The 21,167-nt window shown below is 42.1% G+C and overlaps 1 protein-coding gene across 1 annotated transcript; it reads right to left on the bottom strand.

Moving 5' to 3' along the window:
• Positions 1-1,524: 1,524 nt before the first annotated feature.
• fbh1 (F-box DNA helicase 1) lies at positions 1,525-20,503 on the bottom strand. Its single transcript, XM_085375784.1, has 21 exons — positions 20,190-20,503; positions 19,766-19,921; positions 18,571-19,193; positions 18,351-18,487; positions 17,857-18,004; positions 17,581-17,762; positions 17,422-17,496; positions 14,347-14,438; positions 13,638-13,806; positions 13,339-13,558; positions 13,142-13,229; positions 12,956-13,051; positions 12,706-12,842; positions 10,974-11,070; positions 10,702-10,868; positions 10,463-10,559; positions 9,353-9,550; positions 7,040-7,165; positions 6,787-6,893; positions 1,874-2,008; positions 1,525-1,789 (listed from the first exon to the last, which is right to left on the bottom strand). The coding sequence occupies exons 1-21, from the start codon at positions 20,206-20,208 to the stop codon at positions 1,625-1,627; spliced, it is 3,234 nt and encodes a 1,077-aa protein (XP_085231910.1). The 5' UTR covers positions 20,209-20,503; the 3' UTR covers positions 1,525-1,624.
• Positions 20,504-21,167: the final 664 nt, after the last annotated feature.

Here is a 21,167-nt window from a genome sequence, read left to right as displayed (position 1 = left end):
AGGTGGAGGTGATCAGCCTACACTCCTGTTCCTCATCATGTCATGACCTAAAAGCATTTAGGGACAGCTTGTTTAAATTAAGGCTCTCTGATGATAGCTGAAATCTGTGGTGTGTTAAAGTCCTTCTCCTTAGAAAATTCTTCTCGTCAGCTGAAGAGCTCTCTCCTTGTGGATATTATAGGTCATCAGCTAATCAGTAGGTTGGTGGTTTGATCCCTGTGGTCCAGTCTGCATGCCAATCCGTGATTCTGCATAATGAGGCCCTATAAGTGCATTTGAAGCAAAACTTTTTGTAGCCTTGGGATGTTAATTATATTTTTTTAACGTACCTTTGCTTCTTATATCTGCTATATTTTTTTCAGCCAACTATAGGTGTGTTTCTTTGCACGCAATATGTCTGCAAGGGTACTGATTTCCTGTGTTAAAACCACCAAGAGAGATTATAGATTATAGAGATAATTTCAGTTTGCTCAGCGGCACGCCAAAGTTTTCTGTATAAAGTTTAAAAAAAAAAAAACAAGGCAAAACATGTTTGTGGCACCACCTGCTCTTCTTCCTGAGAAAATCTAAAGATCGAAATTGAAAGTCTCCTCTTTGTATATATATATATATCTTTAGTATCACGGAAAATGTTAATATTACAGCAGGTGTTTCCATTTGTAACTGTGACCTTCATATGATGGCAACTAAAAAAAGTTGTTTGTGCGGTGCTTCAGGTTGATATCCACATCATGACTAAATACGTACCATTACTTTGGGCGTAAGTGCTAGATGTTTAAATAAGGGCTGTCCGACTAAACCAGGGTCATGTAAGTGTCATGTTTTGTCATTTAAATGTTTATGTATGACTTCACCTTTTCCAAAGCTTTCCAGTGGGCCATGTTGGGAGTCTTTGGCAGGCTGGATCTGGCCCCCAAGCCTCATGTTTGACAAGTTGTGTTAAATGTATTGAGTGTGAGCTTACAGCTTTCTTTTTCTGCAAATAAGATCACTGCAGTCTCGTATCTCACAACAAACTTCAGACTGTGGCAGCAGGAAGTGGACACTGATAACACCACTTCCACAGTAACCTCACTTGAAATATGTCAACATTTTGCCGTCATTAAGTAACATTTGCTCTTCCTGTCTTTCTTGTTGTTTTCCATAACTCAAGGAACTTGTACAGCTTTTCAGTTAAGACTAGTGCATGCAAACACATTTGTTCTGTCACCCCACCAGCCATCTGGAAGTTGTTTAACTACTAAACTTGATGAAACAATACAGAAACTGAAGTTTCCTGTTATAATTATCGGTCATTGCTTTTAAACACAAACCAGATGGGCTTGTAAAGCAAAACAAAATGAGATTACAAACAAGGACCATTCTTAAAAACTGCAAAAAGTTACAAATTATTCTGTAGTATAACTTTTTTTAATAGTCACACAGGCTGGAGGCTCTACTCTCCAATTCAAAAATCACAAAAATTATACAAAAAGTATAAAAATAATCACAACAGACAAAATACTTTTTCAGTAGTCGGTCTGTTTAACTAAACATTAACCCCAGTTGTCTGTGTCCTGCTTTGAGCATTTCGATCTATTTTCCCGACCGGACCGTATCACTGTAGCTCCTTAAAGACGAGCAGTTAGAAAAAAAGCTCCAGGAAAAATGCATGATGGACCGGCAGGTCGAGTCTTTGTGGGATTTCGGCCATTGAGAGCACGTCTTCGGTCATGAGGAAGGCGATGGGCCCGACGCGGGTCCACACACACTTCTCACACAGCGGCCCGCCTTGAGACAACCCATCGGTCTGCAGGAGGGCAAAAGTAGAAACAAGAATTAAATAATATTCTTATATTATAATATTATCCTTTACATCAAAGAAGGGTCTTACACATCGCATCTGCTGTCGGCACATGATGAAGGCTGAGCCTGGGGTGATGCAGTTGGGACAGTTTGCGATGGAGCATGGGAGAGGCTGGTCGCTCTTCAGTAGGGAACTGGGCATCTCTGACCTAAAAAAGTACTCCTAGAGATAACAGTGAGAAATGGCAGACAGTTTCATTTATATGGATAAAACCGCCTGGAATACAAGGAGCAGGACATTTGATAGACAGTCTGGGAGCGCGCACGCTAAAAACCAAACCTATGAGCCAGATCCAGCCCACCCGTGTCACCCAGCTGTTGCTGTGATGTGCACTGATACTCGTAAAGCATAAACCATGTCAAACTACATGTGGCACAACTTTTAGCTTTTGAGTTTCACAAGGCTGAACATGAAAAGAATCGTCTATGTACAAGAACAAAACGAATAGATGCCCATAGTAACAGTAGCTGGTCTTAGTGACTCAGCTATAAGGTGGCCGTTCTGACAATAGTTTTACATTTGGCTGGAGTCAGCGTCACTGCTGGCAGCATGATATGATACCTAGAACCTACAGAGGTTGCACAGGTAGTCTCACATCATTATCTTTCATTGCCAAAAGGTTTGCAGTGTCTCCCAGCACAGTCTAAGAGAATGGAGAAGATTCCAGCAGACAGGCAGTTACTTCAGTCTCAGACCAATCTAAAACAGACTTTGTGAGGGTGGCCTAAGGACCCAACATCCTCTACTGGGCCCTGTGTTCACTGCCTGGCATTGGTATTTGTCATATGATATCAGAATTGGCAGTTCTACCACTGATGCCCTGTGAGATAACAACAGGTTCACCCTGAGCACATGTAACAGACGTGAAAGGGTCTGGAGAAGCCATGGAGAGCATTATGCTGCCTGTAACATTGTTCAGTATGACCAGTTTGGTAGTGGATCAGTGATGGTCTGGGAAGCATATCCATCGAGGGACACACAGACCTCTACAGGTTAGGCAAAAGCACCCTGACTCCCATTAGGTATCGAGATGAAGTTCTTGGTGAGACCCTACGGTGGTGCAGTGGGTGCAGTTCGTCCTCCAGATGAACACTGAAATTACCGTGGTAACAACACTCCATGAAAAAGAAACAATACAGGGCCCATAAGTTTTGGTAGTAATTTATAGACAGAGAAGTGAAAGCCACTTGAGAAAACACAGGAAGTATAAAAGCAGAGCAAACATGATCAGCTATTTCTGTTTCTTCTTGCTTCAGGGAGATTCCTTCACTGTTTAAAGCTGCTATCGTATTGGAATCTGTTTCCTTAACCATCACACGTATATATAAAATCCTTAAACCATCTAGGAGGAGACAGAGGGTAAACTGTAAACGTAAACTGCACTTGCGATGGCAGCATTAACTTCATTGCTGTTGTGTTACCAAAGTTTCAAACTCTGTGTGCACTTTTTTTTTTTTCAAAAAAAAAAAAAACAAAACTGAGGTGAAGGTGTCATTACCACATACCCCTCCCCAAACAGAATCCAACAACCACCCAAGAAGCAAAAAGAAAAGACAACAGCAGCAGACTATTATGGCCATGCAATTTCCCCACCACTCCTTTTAGAGTGTGCGTTTTAAACTGTGTTTGGCTTTCTGCAAAAACTGATCTCACTGACTCTGCTCCCAACATCTGTACACCGACTGGGCTGTATTTACAATGGGAAAACTTTATCGTGGAGTTCAGGCAACAGTCTATGTTTACAAAAGATAATCAAAGCTTGATAAAACCTCCCTAAACAGAAAACGTTTTAGTTTAGCTGTACTGGAAATATAAGGGGCTGAAAATCAAAGTCCTTTGAGTCACTGGAAATGCTAATTAACAAATACAGTGCTTTCAAAATACATCAGATCAATGAGAAAAAAAAATCATACTGGATATCTATACTGATATGGGAACAAAATATAATAATCGTTCCACAGACGATGCCATATCTCACCTGCTCCACACATCCCTGAGTCACCTGGACACTGGCAGAGGGAATTATGTTAGGATGCTGTTCGTGGACTACAGTTCAGCATTCAACACAATAATTCCCTCTAAGCTTTTCACCAAGTTGACGGATCTAGGACTCAGCTCATCACTGTGTCAGTGGATCCTCAACTTCCTCACAGACAGACCCCAATCAGTGAGGGTAGGAAAACAAGTCTCCCCCTCCATCTCACTCAGCACTGGAGTGCCTCAGGGCTGTGTTTTAAGCCCCCTGCTGTACTCACTGTACACTTATGACTGTGTAGCCACATCCGACACCACCTCCATTGTCAAGTTTGCTGACGACACTGCTGTTGTGGGCCTGATCTCCGACAACATCGAGACGGCCTACCTGGAGGAGATTAGGAACCTGGAGACCTGGTGCCAGGAGAATAACCTCCTCCTAAACATCAGCAAGACTAAGGAGCTGATCGTGGACTTCACTACAAAGCAGGCGAGGAATTACAAACCCCTCATCATCAGTGGCACGCCAGTGGAGAGAGTGGACAGTTTCCGATACCTGGGTGTCCACATCACTCAGGACCTGTCATGGTCCTGTCACATCAACACCCTGGTTAAGAAAGCCCGTCAGCGTCTCTTCTTCCTCAGAAGACTTAGAGACTTCCATCTGCCACTGAAGGTGCTCAAGAACTTCTACTCCTGCACCATCGAGAGCGTCCTGACGTCAAACATCTGCACCTGGTTTGGGAACAGCACCAAGCAGGACAGACGAGATCTGCAAAAGGTGGTGCGCTCGGCAGAACGCATCATTCAATCAGAGCTCCCTGACCTGCTGTCCATCTACACCAAGCGGTGCAAGTCCAAAGCTAGGAAGATTATGATGGACCTCTCCCATCCCAACAATTGACTCTTCTCACTGTTGAGGTCTGGGAAGCGCTTCCGCTCCCTTAAGGCCAAAACAGAGAGAATGAAGAGGAGCTTCTTCCCCCAGGCTATTCGGGGCCTGAACCAGGTGTAGGACTGGACTCTCCCAACACGTCACTATAAGACTGGACTCTCACACACGTCACCACACGCACCACCACACATTTCCTATAATCCTATAATTCCTATAATTTATAATCCTTATCTTTATAATCTCTTCTGCTATTTGCACATTCTTTACTGTAAATTCCTAAGTTAATTTGTAAATTTTTGTAGTAAATTGTAAATATTGTAAAACTTTTCTTCTGTCATTTAATGGTCGGGCATTGTACAGCTACAAGCATTTCACCCCCATGTCATACTGTGTATGGTTGTGTGTGTGTGACAAATAAAATTTGAATTTGAATTTGAAAATAACAAAAGGATGTCACATCATTTGATGGAAATGAAAATGATCATCCCACAGAGGGCTGAATTTAAAGACACCTTGAAAATCAAAGTGAAGAAAATGATGCTGCAGGCTGTTTCAATTTGCACCACCAAACCAGCCACGTTTGATGATGAAGCACAGTGTTCTCCATGGCTTCTCCACACCCTTTCACGCTTGTAACAACCCTCCTAGAAATCTCCTCCATGCTCTTCAGACTGTGCTGGGAGACACAGCAAACCTTCTGGCAAAGACATGCATTGATGTCCCATGTGAAAGAGTTGGACTACCTGTGCAACCTCTGTAGGGCCCAGGTACCTCCTCATGCTGACCCTAGCTTAGCTAAATGCTAAACTAGTGGAGAAACAGTCAGAAAAAAAGATGAGGAAAAACTTTCAGTGTCCAGCAAGTCATGTCTTTTTTTCCTCTGACAAAAGGGAAACACTGAGCACCTTCTTATATTATATTTTGTATTGAGGAAAGGGTGATTAGTGTTTGTATATACTGTCAAACAGTGATCACTGTCAAGAAGTGGTATTAAAAAAAGATTTTTTTTTAAAATTGTTGGCACAGCTGCCTGTTATAGCAGTCGCTGTTCTACTTCACTGCTTTTTTATTTATTTTTTTTATTTTCACACTGAAAGATCTGCTGCCTGGAATAAATCCTGTAATCAGCTTGGGTCGTCTTCCAGATCCTGAAAGGAGTGACCCATCTGAATATCTTGTACTTACGTACAGATTTTAAGAAATCGCTCAGAAAGACATGACCAAATTTTGTAAATCTACAATTCTCCATTTAATTTTCCCAATTCTTGTTTTTGGAAGTCATTAAAAATATCTGCTGTGTAATCATTCCACCTTGGAAAAAGAATAGTTCAAAGAAATCCCCCCAAAAAGACCCACATAATTATGACAGTCATGCCCATGATGAGTGTATGGAAACTTCCAGCACAACTGTGTTTGTTTCATGGAGCTGGAGCTGCATTTAAACTTCCCCGGCCACATTCTGTACCTGGCTTTGGGGTTTTTCAGTCCGGAAGGCAGCAGAGGGATTGATGCATTTTTGGACTGAAAGTCATGCGAACCTGGTCATGTTACTGCAAAGAAATACTTCTTTGTCCTGAATACTGTACTGCCACGTGTAAAATGTGCTGAAAAGTAATTTTTGGAGGAAATTCTGTCTTTGAATCATAATGGAAAACACATGGATCCAAACCACCCTCAGTGCCACTTACTGGAAATTACGGGACACACAGTAAGGGAGAAGCAGCATTGCAGTAATCTGAAACTAGGAAGTCAACGACACTGTGTGGCTTCAAGCGTCAATAGGCGAAAGGGTTGACAACGTGAAGCTGGGCGGGTCCCGAGTTGAGAGCAAGGGGCAGCTTTTTTTCGTTCTTTAAATTTTCTCATTTCTTCATTCTTTTAAATGTGCTCCAGGTTGTGTTTAATGCTGTAACTGCTGTCACAGTCATTTCTCAAGGTTTGGTTTAAATGAAGTGCATCTATTCTCATGACCGTGTTGTTTTGATGCCATTATGAGGTTTACATGTGAAGGCGTTACTGAAACTGCACAGCAATAGGATAAGAAGTGAGATGCACAGTGAGAGTTTCGTACCCCAGCCATTGTGATGATGCGCCGGATGTTTTTTGTGATGATGAGAGTCGTTTTGGCACGAGTGACAGCCACGTACAGCAGGTTCCACTCATCGTCAGGAATTTTAGCTGTGTGTCGGGGGGAGAAACAACAACAGTTAAACAACATTCCCGCTTTCAGGTAGAAATCATCCTCCTTACTAGACGTGCTTCATGCCACTCGTGATAAAAAGGTCCAAGAAAAAAACAACAACAACCCAAAAAACATAACATACCAAATGAGAATTCAGGACTGTGGCGCAGGTTGTGCTTAGAACAGGGAACCTTGACAAAGTCATCAGTGACCATCACGGTGTCAAACTCCAGACCTTTAGACTTATGGACAGTTCCAACTATGAAGTCTGGAAGGAGAGCCAGAACACAGAGCGGAAAAACAACACTCATTAAAAGAAAGACTCCATCCTCCAGACAATTAAAGTCATCTAATCCTGAAAGAAAAAAGAGAGACAAAAGAAAAGATGTTCCAGCTCATGTGAACATCTCCATAACAATAAAATAAATAGTCTATAGTTGCTGATGGTGAGGTTTGAGAGACAAAGACTGTCACTGAGTAAGAAGACGACGAGTCCCCTGCTTTTTTTCCTCTTGCTTCACTTCCTGGTGCTTGTTCCAATTTCAACAAATCAGCATCAAATTAAATAAAAAATTATTAAACACATAGAAAATTATTGAGTGTCGGCAGTGGTTATAGTGATGGCTGTCATCCATGTCATTTAAGCCCCTGGCATGACGCATGAAGTCATCACGAGAAGATTTATAGACATCACTATAAGGTTAATGTGAATGAGTCAGCAAAGGGATTTGGAATAATCTTCAAATTATTTAGAACAAATCCACTGTATTTTACTGTGATGGAGTCTGTACTGACCACCCCAACACAACAAACCAGGGTAGAAGTTTTTATTGGATGCAGATTCATATTTCAGGAGCTTTCACATGTACATGCAGTTAAAGAAAGGAACTGTGCAGAACTGACTGAAATCAAAGGTGCAGCAGGACAAAATAAGAGCTGGGAGTCAGTTTGCCAGTTTAAAAAAAAAAAAAGAAAAACATGAAAGGATCCATCCTGCCTTCTGTCAACCATTCAGGCTGTGTCTTGATTCATGCTCAGTCATCCAGATAAGTAAATCCCAAAGAAGATTCTGTTCTTCTGGACGTAGCGTTTTCAGTGCGAGAAACGTTTCTTCACTCATCCAAGTGACTGCAACTGTACTTTTTATAAGATTGGGGAAACCCGCAGTGAGCTGAGACTGAAGAAGTCACTTGGATGAGTGACAAAACGTTTCTCGCACTGAAAACGCTACGTCCAGATGAATAGAATAAACTTTTGTGCATTGAGGCTGTGGGTACTGGTAGTGTAGTGATATAGGGAGGATTTTCTTGACACACCTTTGGGTCCATTATCAACAACTGAGCATTGTTTAAACATGACAACCACATGAAAGAAGTCCCAATGTACCCATCAGAAAACGGGTACATTGTGTCCTCCAAATCTGAGGTCATAGTCCTCAGCCGGAAAAGGGTGCAGCGCCCACTCCAGGTTAGGGACGAGTTTCTGCCCCAAGTGGAGGAGTTTAAATATCTCAGGGTCTTGTTCACGAATGATGAAGAAGAGAGCGGGAGTTCGACAGACGGATTGGTGCTGCAGCTGCAGTGATGCTGATGCTGTACCGGTCCATCATGGTGAAGAAAGAGCTGAGTGTAAAAGCGAAGCTCTCAATTTACTGGTCGATCTACGTCACTAACAGGAGATTCACATCATGTATGTGCAGCTGACAAATCTGAAGCAAGTCTGTGATTATGTTATGTCATCATGAAACAAAAACTGAAGTGGAACTGGAAGCAGAGCTTTCAAATGGACAGCAAACACAAGCAAATTCAAGAATAGCTAAAAATGAAGTAATGGATGTTTATGCTCCACCAAAGTAAAAAAAAAAAAAAAGTCTGAATTCCCCAGAAATGCTGTACAAACATTTGAATCTGGCTGCATGCAAAAATCTGAAGGGGATTTTTTATGAGTGTGGTTAAAATAGCACCATGTAGAAAGCAGAAGTTGTCTTTTTTCCTCCCACGACACGATATTCCTCACTATTGTAGTTACATCGTATCCTACTACGTTCTAAACGGAAATACAAAATCCAGTTTTTCAGTGAATGTAAAACCTAAAGAAACAAGCAAGAATCAGGAAAAAAACTGAGCTGCCGTTTCTTCATTTTTCAGCAAACACAAAATTATTTTAACTTCTAAAATCAATCCCGCTTTTGATACCCAAAAAGACATTTGCCATCCTTATTTGAGGAAAGGAATAAGTGTTTCTATCTTGGCCAGGTCTCCCTTGAAAAAGAGGTTTTTAATCTCAATGAGATCTTCCTGGTTAAATAAAAGGTTAAAAAAAATAAATTAAATTCTTTTTAGTAACTGAAGTCACTTTATTAAGTTATTGTTTTTCCAGGCTTCTTTGTGGATAATGCAGTGTGTGTGTGTGTGTGTACCTGCGTGTGTGTGTGTGTGTGTGTGTGTGTGTGTACCTGCATTGCATAAGTCGTTTTCAGAACAGGCCTTCAGTCTTGACACCAGCTCGGGGATTCGTTTCCGATACTTTTCCACGATGGTCACCTTTGCTTGGAGTTCATTATCTTCTGTTTGTTCAACATATTTTTTGAAAGCAAAGAAGGGATTCTCACTTCGACGAGAGGCGAACGAGCGGATCAGGGGGTCCCTGATGTCTGAAAGCAGAGAAAGTTCAACATTAGTGTCCGAAGTTTGAGTTCTTTGAAACGCTGTTTTTCCTTTTTTTACTTCATTTGTAAAACTAGAGCAATAACACAGCACAGAACAACGGAAATAAAGAGATTATTAAATATGTCCTGATCGTGGTTAAAAGGAGGAGTATGAATAAGGTTGATTATCACTGCAGGGTTATGGACTTCGTGGACATCTTTAATATTTGGATCATAATCAGAGGAAAGATGTTACCTCATGGATCTTTGAATACCTGAACTTCCAAAACACATTTGGGAACTTTTCATGAGTTTTTTAAACAAACAGTAAATGAAAGTGCTTGAGAACCGGACTCCCCACCAAATCTTTTGAACTGAACAAAACTTTTCAGATGAGAAGTGAAACGTCTTTGGAAACCTAAAAAATGAATCCCATTACCTTCAAGTTAAGCGCCTGACCTGGATGACTGAACCTACACAAACAAAGCTGTTGAAAGCACTAAAAGCCTTTTACCTAAAGGAAATAAATTATAATTACAGAATAAAAACTTTTTCATGGGCCAGAGATACACTTTGTTATTTACTTTTTTTTCCTTCCCCTAAACAAAGCAACAATATGATTATTAGGATTTTGAAAGTTGCTGCTAAACAGCCACCTTCAGTCCCCACAATCTAACAGTGGCTGGTAAGATATGTTCGGCTCTGGTATCAATGGCAAGCTATAGAGCCACTCCAATCAGAAGATGGAGCAGATGGTCTAAAAAGTGGTCAATGCAGTTTGAAAGAGCAGATGGATTAAAACATGCATACAATTTATTTATTTGGCAAAGCAAATATACCACAAATATACTCCTGTCACAATAGTCTCATGCTATGAGAAATGCTATATTCCATTGCTGTGTATCATTTTATTCTTACAGTGAGGTCTTCGTTCTCCTTCTTGGAGCTGCTGCCCTGTTTGCTGCAGCAGGTGCCATACATCCATGATACGGTCCAGCCCGATGTTCTTTATATCCTGAGGGAAAATATCAATATCAGGTACTGATTTCTAAACGTTACATACATTGATAACAAACAATAAAGTCTTCATTTTTGATCAAATTTAACCCGCAACGTAACGCATCCCTTCGTATAATTATATGTGGATACACACTCACGCCAATGAAGTGGAGCCTGCAGCTGGGATTTGCATCTGTAAGTCGAACGGCTTCACTAAACACGCCGAAATTGCACCTAGATAAGATGGCTGTCTTCCCTCGGCTTTGGCATGCACCTGCCCCCACAGCCTCAACGACTCTGTCTGCAGCATTGTCACACACCCCGCCTACAGAATAAATAAAACAGTCAAAATCAATTATGCTCAAGTCTTTAAAAAACTGAAACTGGTTCTGAAAAACCACATATTTTTTCATTTTTAGGAAGAGTTTACCCTTCTGGTTTCCTCCGACAAGAATTTTCTGAACTCCCTTGCAAACTTTGAGGATGGTGGCACCCACATAGGCGATCTCAGCACCAAATCGAAAGCTCTGGACAACATAAATGGCATGAAGGTTTAATAATAGGAGCAAAAAGATTATACATGCTTGATCCTTTTTTTTAATAAAGACATTTAGAATTTACAGTTGAATAGCAGGGGAAAGTATAACTGCAAACTTTATAACATGCTTCAATACAATTTTATTTATACAGCACCAAATCACAACAACAGTCACCATTTGAAGGTAAAGACCCTACAATAACACAGAGAAAGCCCCAATAATCATACGACATGAGCAAGTACTTGGCGACAGTGGGAAGGAAAAACTCCCTTTTAACAAGAAGAAACCTCTGGCAGAACCAGGCTCGGGGAGGGGCGGCCATCTGCTGTGACCGATTTATTTAGGGTGAGAGGAGGAAAAGATGCACACGAGGCAGTTGTCTTCCTGCTTGCAGGTGTCAGTCAGCTACTTGACACACGCCAACATAAGCAGGTTAAGTGAAGATAACATGCTACTTGAAACTGATAGCAGTTTTTCCTAGTGACATCATAATTCCTGCTGGAATATTTGGAAGAATCAGCCCAAGTGAAGCTGCAATCTCCCACGTTTAAGCTGAATGAGTGAGATGGTCACATGTCCTTTAATCTTCTTCAACTGCAACCTGATGTGCATTGTAACTGCTGATGTGCATGACTATGAGCTACTAGCTAATATTAGCTACTACTAGATTTAAGGTTTTAACTTTTCCTTGGAACTCCAAACTGACTGACAACATGCCGAAGGAAACTGCCGGTGTGGTCGCACTGTGCTAAAATGGAAAACGGATGGCCAAAAAGCTGAGTTTAAGCTTTGTTTACATGTCACCAGACTGTATCTGATGCCTCCTCTTTCATATAAACAGATCCCAAATTCAACAGTTCAACTCTTCTGGGACAGCTTTCTACAAGATGTAGGAGTGTGTTTATGGGAACAAAAACATTCTTTTTGATGATTATTCCAAAAGCACATTTGAGGTCCAGACTGTTCCTGCAAAGTTTGGAGCATGAAGTTGTGCAACATGTTTTGGTATGCTGAAGCGTTAAGGGTACCTTTCAGTGGAACTAAGGGGCTAATCCAACGCTTTGCATTCCGCTTGATGATGCAAGGCTTGAATGCAGCTGCTCAGGCATGAAGCTCTATACCCACCGCTCTTGAGCTAATCGGAAGCTTACATGAACTTTGGAGGTCTGCGGCGATTGATTTTTCAGAAAGCCTCTGCACACTATGGGCCTCGGCACCTGCTGACCTCGTTCTGTGATTTTATGCGGCCTACCATCTCATGGCTGTGTCGCTGTCATTCTCAATCGTTTCCCCTTTGTTATAATATCACTAACATCTGACTGTGGAATATTTAGTAGCGAGGAGCATGTGGCATCTATCACGGTACCACACTGGAATTCACTGAGCTCTTGAGAGCGATTCTATCACAAATGTTTATAGAAGCAGTCTGCATGCCTGGGTGATTTTATCCACCTGTGGTCATGGAAGTGACTGGAACACCTGAATTCAATGATGTAGATGGGTGAGTGAATACTTTTGGCAGTATAGTGCATCTTTCTTCTTTTGCTGTATTTGTCAACTTTGACACATCTGATGCATTTTCTGTCCACGTTTACCACGGTGTGTTTGGGTAGTTGTGTGTACCTGGGTGAGGTAATAGATGTGGGTGTGTTCAACAACATTCAAAGCATTAACAGCTCCTCTGAAGGTGTAGATCTGCTGATGAGGATCGCCAACCAGGATTTTCCCACAGCTCTGAGACAGCAGCACATCCATGATGGCTGAAACAAAACAAACAACAGTCAGTGGACAACATGAAAGCATAAAAGCTGAGCTAAATCATCAAGGATTTGCTTTTCTGCAAACATGTGAGCCTGTGGGAGTATTTCAGTACCGGGAGTGCAGTCCTGGGCTTCATCAATGAAAAGAGCATTGTATGCACCCGACAAGCAAGGCTTTGGGTCTTGGAGCTGCCATAACTTTAGGTAACCTGGGAATGAAATGTTCCAGGGATCCTCCATCATTTCTTTACACAACGTAGTAAACATAATTATATTTCTTCATTTCACAGTTGGCGTACCATCGTGGGTCATGTAATAGGCATCTTTTGACTTCTCATTCAGATCCTTCATTTTTTTCCAGATTCTCTGTGCATCACGGACGACCAACTGAAACAAGGATTTCATGATAACACAAAACACACTTTAGATGTAGCTTCATAATAATTTACTTCATAGGTACAGCGCCGATCTTTTATATACTTTAAAACGTTTATACCAGTTTTTCATCATGATCTATATCCTTGCGGAAGTTGTTTTTAGTCACACGAGAGTTGGGAACATGTCTTATAGTGATGGTTTCATCTGTAGAAGCCATAAAGGCATTGAGGGTTGTCATAACCACTTTGGCCTTGGTGAAGCCACCGCGGCCTTTGGGCAGAACAGAACTGATGGCGAAAGCCTTCATGTTAAAGGTCAGCTTGTCACGGAATTTGTATCTGAAAGGGAGAGAAGAGAGCACGATAGTATTAAAACGAAGGCCTGCCATCACGAGCATCTGAGAACTCTGATTCTCACCTCTTCCCTACGTCATTATAGGCCAACGAGTGGACGGTCTTGCAGTCCACGTTCCTGGGGAAGCGGCGGCGTGCCTCCGAAGCCACAGAATTGTTGAAGGCCACATAAAGGAAGCGAAGGTCCGGCCGCTGCTCAGCGTACTTCACTAGTGTGGTAGTCTTCCCAGTACCTGTGTCACACAGCACTGACCTTTAATGAAGCTACGACACAAAGACCCGTCATCTGCAAATGTAGCCTACATCACACAAGCTGCACTGATGACAAAAGATTCATATTTTACATCTATGTTCCCTACGGGCTGACGGCATCTTTATACCACTGTCTGCTGCAGAACCTTAAAGAGACCGGAGGTAAAAGGGCTCATTTCAGGCTAAAAGGCTTCATGTAATCATGTAATGCTCCTCCAGGGCAATCCCACAGCTATAACATAAAGAAATGAGCGTATAAAAATGAGCATATTAGACCCATTTTACCAAGGTGTTATAAAGGAGAAAGAGCGCCCCCTGGTGATGTCTCAAATCCTATAGCATTAAACGTATTTAGTGCAGACAGTACACGCAATGGGAACGAATGGGAAAAGTTAATAAAAATGGATATTGCAGTGTTGTTCTTCTATAAACATTCAATCCACTGGCCAGTGACACATACTCTGGCTGGCCTAAAAGATTCATGTAAGGGCACTGTCTCCAATTCCACTTCTTTACTGTACCTGCAAATGCTATTATCTTAACCACGTGGTCATCCTGGATATTGTGGCTGAGGATCTGCTGCTGTTCTTGCGTGAGGTGGATCTGGGGCCGCCTAGCAGAGACACCAGAAACAAACAAAAAAAGTGCTAAAACTCCTCAAGCATCAGTCCAGCTCTAATTATTTAAATGTCTGCTGAATATTACATATACAAGTTCAGAAAAAAGAAAATCACACTGGCTGTTAGTTTATTATGTGAATAAGCAAAAATCAATCAGAAAAAAATGGTCTCCAGTGAATTAGTTTGGCCTGCAGTTTGAATCCCTCTTAAGACCGTTAAACAAACATCATGAGCTGAAACATGATTAGATCCAGAAAAAAAAAAGAAAAGGACTGAACCTCCATCAAGGAAGGTTTAAGCAACTTGCAAGTAATTATGACGGTATAAGAGGAGGAGGACTCGCTCTTTATGTAAACAACCGCTGGTGTTCCTCTAGTCACGTTAAGGTGAGGACGGCTGTGCGTAATAAACATACTGAACTGTTAGCAATTGGTCTTCGACCATATTATCTACCGTGAGAGTTTTCCCTCGTCATAATCATCATTGTTTACTCCCCTGGGCAGGGCTGATCACAACCTTGTCCACCTCCAGCCCTTTTACAAACCTATCATCCCAAGGCAACCTGCAGTCACAAAAATTGTTATAAGATGGACAAGGAAGACAGAAGAGACTCTGCAGGGCTGCTTTGAGGCAACGGACTGGGATGTTCTCTGTAATGCTCATGGGGACAATTTTGACAATCTGACTGGCTGTGTTACAGACTATAGCAACTTCTGTGCGGAAAATGTGGTTCCCAAAAAAAAAAAAACATTCATTGCTTCCCCAACAATAAACCTTGTCACCCAAGGTAACATCAAAGCTACGCTAAACAAGAAAAAGATTTTTCAGAAACTGTGACAAAGAACAGTTGAAATGTGTGCAGAAGGAGCTTAAAGCCAAGACTGCTGAGGGAAACAAGTCCCTCAGAAGAAAGCTGGAAAGCAAACTCCAAGAAAACAATACCAGGGAGGTGTGGAAGGGAATGTGGGCCATTACTGGCCTGAGACAAAAGAGAGGTGTGTGGATGGATGGGGATGTTGAATGCGCAATCAACCTAAATCTGCACTTCAATAGGTTTGACTGCCCTGCATCTCCTGTCCCCACACCCAGCTCTTCCCATCTTCTCCATCCCCCCCCCCCCTCCTGCTCCCTCAGCCTGTCTCTCTTTGTCCCTCTCAGCAGATGACATCAAAGGGGAACTGTGCATACTCCACTTCAGCAAAGCTGCTGGCCTTGATAGTGTCTGTTCCAGGGCCCTCAGGTGCTGTGCTGCCCAGCTGTCTAGAGCTCTATATCAGATCTTTAACATGAGTGAAACTGCAGAGGGTCCCATCACTCTGGAAGACATCCTGCCTGGTTCCTGTCCCCAAAAAGATCAACCCGTCGATCCCCAGTGACTACAAGCCAGTGGCTCTGACCTCACACGTCATGAAGACGCTGGAGAGACTCACCTGCATCTGCTGGTGGAGCCTTGGCTGAACTCCTTAAAGTTTGCTTATCAACCCCATATCGCCGTGGAGGACGCCATCACCTACCTGCTGGACCAGGCTTATTCTCATCTGGACATTGTTGAGAGCATTGTGAGGGTCATGTTCTTCGAATGCTTTTAACACGATCAGTCCATCACTGCTGGGCAATAAGCTCAAGAAAATGCAGGTGGATGCATCAACGGTAGCTTGGATTACGGACTATTTAACAAATTGACCACAGCATGTCTGGCTGAAGAGCTGCCACTCGGATAACATCCTAAGCAGCACGGCAGTGCCACAGGGACTGTCCTATCACCATTCCTCTTTACCCTCTACATGTCTGACTTCAGGTACAAGTCTCAGTCATGTCATGTGCAGAAAGGAGGAGGAATACAACAGTGTGGTGGACAGCTTTGTTGTGTGGTGTGAGCTAAATCATTTCCAACTTAACATCGCAAAGACAAAGGAACTGATTGTCGACTTTAGGAAGCATGCTCCTCCTCCTACCCCTGTAACCATCAGAGGGGCTGTTGTGGAGGTAGTTGAGGACTACCGGTACCTGGGGGTACACACTGACTGTAAACTGGACGGTCCAAGAACACAGAAGCTGTCTTCAAGAAAGGCCAGAGCTGGCTTTTCCTACTGATGCAGCTTAGGTCCTTTAATGTTTGTAGGAAAATATTTACCAAGTTCTATCACTCTGTGGTAGAGAATGTTGTGTTCTTTGCAGCTTTGTGCTGCGGCAGTGGGGTGAAGACAGCTGATAGCAACAGGCTGAACAAGGCTGGTTCTGTCCTGGGTGTCAGACTGAGAACCTGATGGAGGTGTCTGAGAGGAGAATGCTAGAAAAGTGTCTCAGTATCATGGACAACCCTTCTACGCCTCCATGATGGGCCATCGGAGCACACGTAGGGAAAAAAAAAAAACAAAAAAAAAAAAACTCATCGCCTCTGAATGCAGAACTGACCACCACAGGAAATCCTTCCTGCCGGTGGCAATAAGACTGTACAACTCTTCTTTCATCGGTAGATGATTTTCTAGGATTAATATGATTGTATTTTGTTCTCACTCAGATTGTGCAATATTATTCACCTGTATGTTACTGAATGTTTGTTTCATCCCCCCATCATATGCTGCTACTCTCTTTATTCATTGCACTAACATTATGTCACTTGTCATAATTACTTGTAGTAATAGTTATGTTATTTTATCTGCGCTCATTTTTTCTCTTGTTGCATTGACCATGTTTGCGACAAAAGAATTTCCCTCGGGATAAACAAAGTTCTTCTTATCTTAATCGGTTAATGGGCTTCACCTAATGAGAGTTTACCAGAGCTGACTGAAACTGCTGAGAATTATAGGATCAGTTGGAATAAATTCTTGCAACAACAAGAGAAACGCTTCAAATCACATACAGAAAGAAAGCTTGCTGAGCCGCTCTTATTCAGTCTTCTCAAAGTATTGAATAAAATATCGATATTTAGCGTCCCTGTATCGGTATTACAGAGCTAACATATTTTGACCTCACCTGCTCTGTGGAGAGTTGACAGGGAACGGGCCATTCTCCATCAGGTGGAGGACATAGTAAATGTTGTAATGCAACCTGAGCAGGCAGAAAAAAGAAAAACAAACAGTGTGACGAATGATGAGAACAGAAATCCGGATTGCTACTCGTTATTCATCTTACCTGTTACTGACAGTGACTTTGTTCCTTTCTAAAGCGAGCAGCATCATGGCCATGTGGCAGAGGTACTCTGTGATGGCCGAGTGTGACATGCAGCCCGTGAGCAGAGACACTAAGGCCTGCACATCACCAACACCCTCACTCAGGATCAGTATGACAGCCATGGCTGCATACGGGTTAGGACCCTGGAAATCAGATCCATTGTGGACACACTTTAAAACTCAGATTGTCTCTATATGATCACATGGCATTTTTTATGTATTAATGAGTGAGTCATACAGTAATTCCAAGGTTAAAGTGCTTCTGAACATCAGAAATACGCAGTCTGATGGAGGCCTCAGCTTGAGGGAAAAGGCGATGTTTCTTTACACGCTCCAGAACGTCATCTGGCCTCAAGCGCTCTCCAACCTTATGCTGAGCCATTAAACTGATAATAAAGACAACACACACAAACACACAGAGTGACATTTTAAAAATGAGAAATTGATATCAAATTCCAGTCACACACACACACACACACAATGTGAGATCAGCTTATTTACACTTTTTTTTTTTACAGCGAGGGTGGCCACAGCAACTCGTATACAGGAGAGACTTGCATCACTTCCCAAACCAACCTTCCCAGTCAGATCAAAAACAGTCATATTGGAATCATATTAACCAGAAATACATGAATAATTTTCTGCAGTTCTAGGCGAGACTTCATGTGGTGGACATTTTACAAGAACTTCAACTGTTTTGTAATTTTTCTTATTAAAGAAAGAGTAACTTACACAACTAGCTTTCGTATGCTGTGCTCTGAAGGTGCTGGCCCTGTTATACCGCTGTTCCTCAGGATGGAGCAGATCTCCATCTCTGTATGCCTCTCTCTCATCATGTAGCGATAGTATTGTTTCTTGAAAGGCACAAACTGTGAAGAGAAGCACATCCAACATGACTTTGACATTTCGCTCCACGTGCTCATTTTGCGATTGTTGTTTGGTGTCATCTTACCGTGCTGTCCTGGACGATGTTCCTCCAGCGATGGCAAACGAGCCTGACATTGAGGTACAGGTCCTGGGCAGGTAGGAGGCACAGCACCTCTCTCAGCACCTCCTCTGGAAGGTCGTCCATGCAGCCCTGGGGTTTCAGCAAGCCGCTTCTGCTGCCCAGGAGCCCAAAGTGGGCATCGGGAAGGGCCTCCACCTCCTCTTCTTCATTATCAATGTCACACTGGTCAAATTCATCATCATTCCCAAACATCTCAGCCGTCATTCCCTCCAGATAATCCACTTGCTGCTCTTCCTTCACCTTAGACTGCGGCATCATCTCAACAGCCAACAGGCTGGCATCGTCAATCTCCTCCTCCTCGCCTGCCTCAGGCTCTGGCATCATCACAGCAGCTAAAAGACTGTCATCGATCTCCTCCTCCTCTGTTACCCTGAGCTGTGGTGCCAAAGGTACAGCCAACAGGCTGATATCGTCATCCTCATCCTCCTCTTCTTCTGCAGCTCTTGGCTCTTCCTTGGAGGTGGAAGGCAGGGAGGATTTGTGCGGACTGGAGCTGAGGACTCTCGCCACAGAAAAAAATTCATTGATACCCTTCTGTCTCCCAGAAGGACTTCCTGTGGCAGGTGCTAAGAGAAAAAGGACAAAGATTTATAATCTGATTCTTTAGACTTTTTGTCAAAAGGCAAAAAATACATCCATAAATCATTGGTTTAGTTTAGTAAGGTTGTCTGTTGTGTTCTTTCATTTCTTTTGGTGTCACTGAGCTGCTAAGTGTTGATTTATCAAATTCTAAGGTCTTTGCCGATCTCTGATAGTTTTATTGGTGGTTTTCAGCCTTATTTGCTCCAACATATCTTTGGGTCTCATATTTAAAATTGCATTAAATTTACAGTTAAATGCAGTGCACTTCAATCAGAGCTTGACTGCTGGGTTTACAGTCCACTACAAAAACTGTGTCTTCCTCCTAAAGACATGACACAAAGAAGCTGGGGTGGCTGTAGCTCACGTGGTAGAGCAGGTCATCTGTTAAGCAGTCAGCACTTAACAGTTATTGATTGGGTGAATTAATTAGTTGTATAAAGCACTTTGAGTGCTCATATAGAGTTGTAAAGTGCTATATAAGAACCAGTCCATTTAACATTTACCAAGTCACATGCTCAGTGTTCCACACTGTAATAAAAGCTTTACACCACATTACCAAACTTTGGCCGCTTAGTGGGTGTCCTGGGGTAAAGCCCCCGGTTCGGATCACGGTTGCCCATCCTCTGGTTAAAGGTGTGAGGCCGGGTGAGGACTGCTCTTTGTCCCAGTCCATCACAGTCTTCTGCATTCAGGTGCCTCCTCTTGGCCTTTCCTAGGAAACCACACAACATCCAGCCGTGGCAGAACAATTCAAATCACAGTACTGGGATTATCCTGCATGCAGGGTAAGCCTTTCCTTAGATTTCAGCCTACAATTGTTTGCTAACTAGTTTACCATTAAAGATTATATTCAGTTTTGTGGGATAAAACAAGGCAACAAGTCTAAAAAATCTCGTTAAAACTTTATTTTTCGTATACGTGCATTTCAAAAGTAGTACATGAGTACATACAGTGTACTTAGCTTTAAATCCTGAACTTACCTTTAACAGACACCTCCATTTTCTGCTGCTACACCTACAATCTTTCAGTAACAAAGCCCCATAATTTCACGTAAAGAAGTCTTTACACACGAACAGCCTCAGAAAATACACCCAAGCTAACGTCCACAAACGATCACTGCTAGCCCGTGTGTGCCTGCTAACATTAGCGGTACTTCTCCCAGAAGTACTGCTAATGCAAAAACTACTTTAAAAACGCGACTGCTCCTAAATGTAAGCGGACTAATTTAACGTTAACAGGGGTTCATTGGAGAAAACGTTCATGTATGTTTTTGTTTTCGAGGAAAGCTTCTGAAGTTGCAGGTCTGGTGTAATTGGTCGGTTTGTTCTTCTTTGAATCTCAAACCAACTTGAAAGGCGCATCATCGCCACCTACTGGAAAGCTGAAATTCGCATTTTGCGACATCGAGCTAAGTTCCAGTTTTTCAATGGCTTGATCCAGATGCTACAAAGTTTTTGCAAAAGTGAGCAAGAACGATTAATGTAATCAATTTAAAAAACGATTAAATAAAATATAAAAGATTATCCTCTTATTTAAATGACAAACTGATTTGATTAGTAGACCCTTAATATAACAGATAGAACTCTGTTTGGCTTACAGGGCTCATTTACACATTCCCTGATCTTATTTGAAATGGCAGCCATGTTTCTTATGAGCATTTACAACTGTAACAGCAAAAGAATAAAAAAATAATAATAATTTTAAAAAAAATGCATCATAATAGTTCGATGTTGATTAAAGTGAGCACTCTAAGCATTTGCCTTCAAATCATTTTTTGTTCCACAAATTTCTTCACCAAAGCAGTAAAAAGTAAATTTTAAAAAACCAAACAAACAACCGTGTAGTTTCCATATCTTTGTTTGTTAAAGTGTAAATTTTAAAACAGAAGCACATATTCCAGAACAAGTAGGGGGAATATGTTTATTCATGGGTCAGTAATTTCTAAGTGCTAGGGTAAA

The sequence above is a fragment of the Diplotaxodon limnothrissa genome, linkage group LG17 (genome assembly GCF_057381915.1).
Source record: "Diplotaxodon limnothrissa isolate DT_005_m linkage group LG17, D_limnothrissa_male_GT1.1, whole genome shotgun sequence".
Classification (NCBI taxonomy): Eukaryota; Metazoa; Chordata; class Actinopteri; order Cichliformes; family Cichlidae; genus Diplotaxodon; species Diplotaxodon limnothrissa.
Note: the sequence above shows the minus strand (reverse complement) of the source record. Positions and strands in the feature narration are given on the sequence as shown.